At 40.0% G+C, this 3,013-nt stretch overlaps 1 protein-coding gene across 1 annotated transcript; it reads right to left on the bottom strand.

Moving 5' to 3' along the window:
• Nucleotides 1-353: 353 nt before the first annotated feature.
• Nucleotides 354-1,490, bottom strand: LOC110775665 (uncharacterized). The gene has a single exon (XM_021980276.2). It carries the CDS (start codon nt 1,488-1,490, stop codon nt 354-356), a length of 1,137 nt encoding a protein of 378 aa, XP_021835968.2.
• Between the last annotated feature and the right edge of the window lie 1,523 nt (nt 1,491-3,013).

Genomic DNA, 3,013 nt, shown 5'->3' with positions numbered 1-3,013 from the left:
TAAATAAGTGCCTAGGGTCACATATTTACAACGAGTTTTCAAGTATTCAAAGTGAGTTTTGAGAGAAAAATTCAGTCACATATTTGCCTAAAAGTGCCGAAAATAATAGTACCTTAAGGGCGATTCTAGTTGGTCAATCTGAAGGCGGATCCGGACGTGCTGTGGACTATCTACGGAGGGACGACACTTGGAGTCCTAAAGACTTGTTCTTGTTCGGTTCGGGCGCAGCTAGGGAAGGCACGCAACAAAGAGTATGCATCTAAACTATGCTAAATGATTATGTGTAAATAATATGTATTCCTGGCTTAATGGTTGTTTCCGCATGATTTATGAATTGTCATATGTATCATAACCTAACAGTTTGTGGCTGGATTTTTTGGTGGTCCCTTGCCGGCAACCACTGTTTTTTCCGTTTGAGGGACTCTTTTCCGGGGAGGTGGTTTTTTTACTAACATCCATGCCCCAAAATCTTCTTGCTGCACTTGATTTTTTTCAGTCTCATTGACAGAAGAGTTTAGAATTGGTTCATTCACTATTTCAGTGACCATGGCATCAGCATTAGTTGGACATTTTTCTGCAGAATGTCCTATCTTACCACAGTTAAAGAAAATCATCTTAAGGCCTTCATATTGGATTCTCCAGATCTTACCTTTTAACCAGAATTTTGAAAGTAGGGGTTTGGAGAGATCAAGTTCAACACTCAGTCGTGTGAATTGTCCACGGTCTGCATTGGCCGTGATTTGGTCAATTCGTATGACTTTGCCAATTTTTCCCCCTATCTTTGTGAGGAATTCTTTGTCAAAATATTCAACTGAGAGATGTGGAATCCTGACCCATGTCGTAAGATGACGCATAGGAGCATTGTCGGGGATGAAATTCGGTACCCACTTTTTAATGGTGAGGTAGTTGTCGTCTAACATCCATGGGCCTTGAGTGAGGACATGGTTATAGTCTACCATAGCAGAGAAACGAGCGATGAAATAATCATGTCCTACATCAGTAAGAGTGAGGCCTCCCTTTAGTTCCCATTTCTTCTTCAATCTTTTTATCAGGGACATGTAACCAATCTTGCTGTCAAACATCTTGACAATGAGGGCAAACTTCCATGGGAAACGCAGTCTCTTCTTCTCCTCTTTGGACAGGAGAATGGTAGGGCCTCTAGGATCATCAATGATACCTTCTGGTGGTTCATCATCATCAGAGAGGATATCATCATCATCAGGGATGTTGGTAGCATATAATGCACCTTGCATTTGGTCTGCCGCTACGAGGTCCCGAAATGAGATACCATGGTGCAGTATTGGGGTATGAGTTTTCTCAATACCAGTATTAGGTTGGGAGCTCATATTCTGTTGTGTTTCATTCATTGTAACATCCTGCTCTTGGTTGAAGATTAGATGTGTTATTTTACGTTTGGGTTTTTTTGTGGATCGAGTGATGAGATCGTGTTCCTCAGTTGAGGCTCCTGAGATGAGAGCGTTTTTTTCCATCCTGAGTTCTTATAACTAGAATGTGTCGTTTTAGTAGTTGCGGACTTGGGGCATTTTGTTTTGTACGTGGTGCATGTGCCTAAAGATGGTTGTGCTACATTAGTACATTAATAACAATAAACAACCTTTATAATATGTATCCCTAAATTTGTTTTAATCACTACATTAATGCATTAATAAAAATAAACAACCTTTATAATCTGTGTCCCAAAAGGGTAAAACGTAATAAAAATAAGCCAAATTCTTTAAAACTTGCAAGCAATTATCTAAAGGGAATGGATACACCAAGATAATATTGTAGACACTTACTTTTGTCCCCATTCCCGAAAGGGAAGGTTCTATGATGAGAATATAAATCTCCTCTTGGCAACGCATCTCCTATAAAATAACGAATCTCAAATCACCATTTCATTTCAGCCAAACCTGCTATTTATAGAAACCTGCTAAAAATGGTAACTGCCGTAAGAAGTAGTTGTTAAAAGTGGCAAGACATAAAAGATAGAAATCTGTCAGAATTAGGTGTTGCACTCCAACATAAAATCCTAAAAGAGATAGAATTGGCAAAGGAATTCTATTCCTGTTATAATTCGAAAATAAGAGTTACATATTAATTAAATTCCTAACGAACCCAAAGTTCGTAACGGTCCCAGACGCATTCCTTCATAAGTTGATACGCACTAAGAAACTCGGATAAGTCTCAAAAGCTCCGTGATTAAGAGTCCAAATCTGACAAAAGGCTCGGCTCAGACCCTTTTTTCAACGCCTGGGTCTGAGCGCCGAAATCTTCGGCGCCCAGCCTGGGCGCTGAAAATACCTGGGACGTGTTGTCTCTGAATTCTCTTTGGGTTCGGATTCTAAAGTTCTATCTTTCCACCAACTCTTTCCCTATAAATACAGCCTCATAATCGACGAAAAAAGAACACACAATTCATAATCGCAATCGACCCAAAAGTCGAACAGAACGTAACCTGTCCCTTGTAGCTGATGAATTAAGCCTAAATACTGGAACACTGCTCAGAAACCCGAGATTCGTTAGATAAAAGGAGAAATAGCAAAGCCAAGTGGTTAGTTTTCTAAGAACCGTGACGTACCTCTCAAGGGTGCGTCGTAATGTGTCCCTTCGCATGATTTAATCGCTTTCCTCACCCTTTATAAAATTGTTAAACTATTAATTTGATTGATCTATCACGCCTAATAAAGATAATATCTTGGACAAACGAACTATCATGCTAGGTACCCTAAATCAATCTAAACAAGATAATCACGATCGATTTAGTATCATGTGTTGCATATTGCTAAAATCAATTCAGAATAGTTTAATAGTTAACGCATGTCCCTTCAATTATTTATGCTGAGCTAGTAAGGATAACCTGCCTCTGGAGTTATTGATGAGCACTCCTCTCGGTAGTTACAGTCCCCCGAACTCTCAATCTCTGCCCTGCGGGTGTACGTTGAGCGATCCCCACACCAGGGATCACAAGGGAACCTATGGCCGTCGTGGTCGAACATAATTTCACTCCCTT

This window comes from Spinacia oleracea, chromosome 2 (genome assembly GCF_020520425.1).
Source record: "Spinacia oleracea cultivar Varoflay chromosome 2, BTI_SOV_V1, whole genome shotgun sequence".
In the NCBI taxonomy this organism is placed as follows: domain Eukaryota; kingdom Viridiplantae; phylum Streptophyta; class Magnoliopsida; order Caryophyllales; family Amaranthaceae; genus Spinacia; species Spinacia oleracea.
The sequence above is the reverse complement of the archived record's forward strand: the minus strand, read 5'-3'. Positions and strand labels throughout refer to the sequence as shown.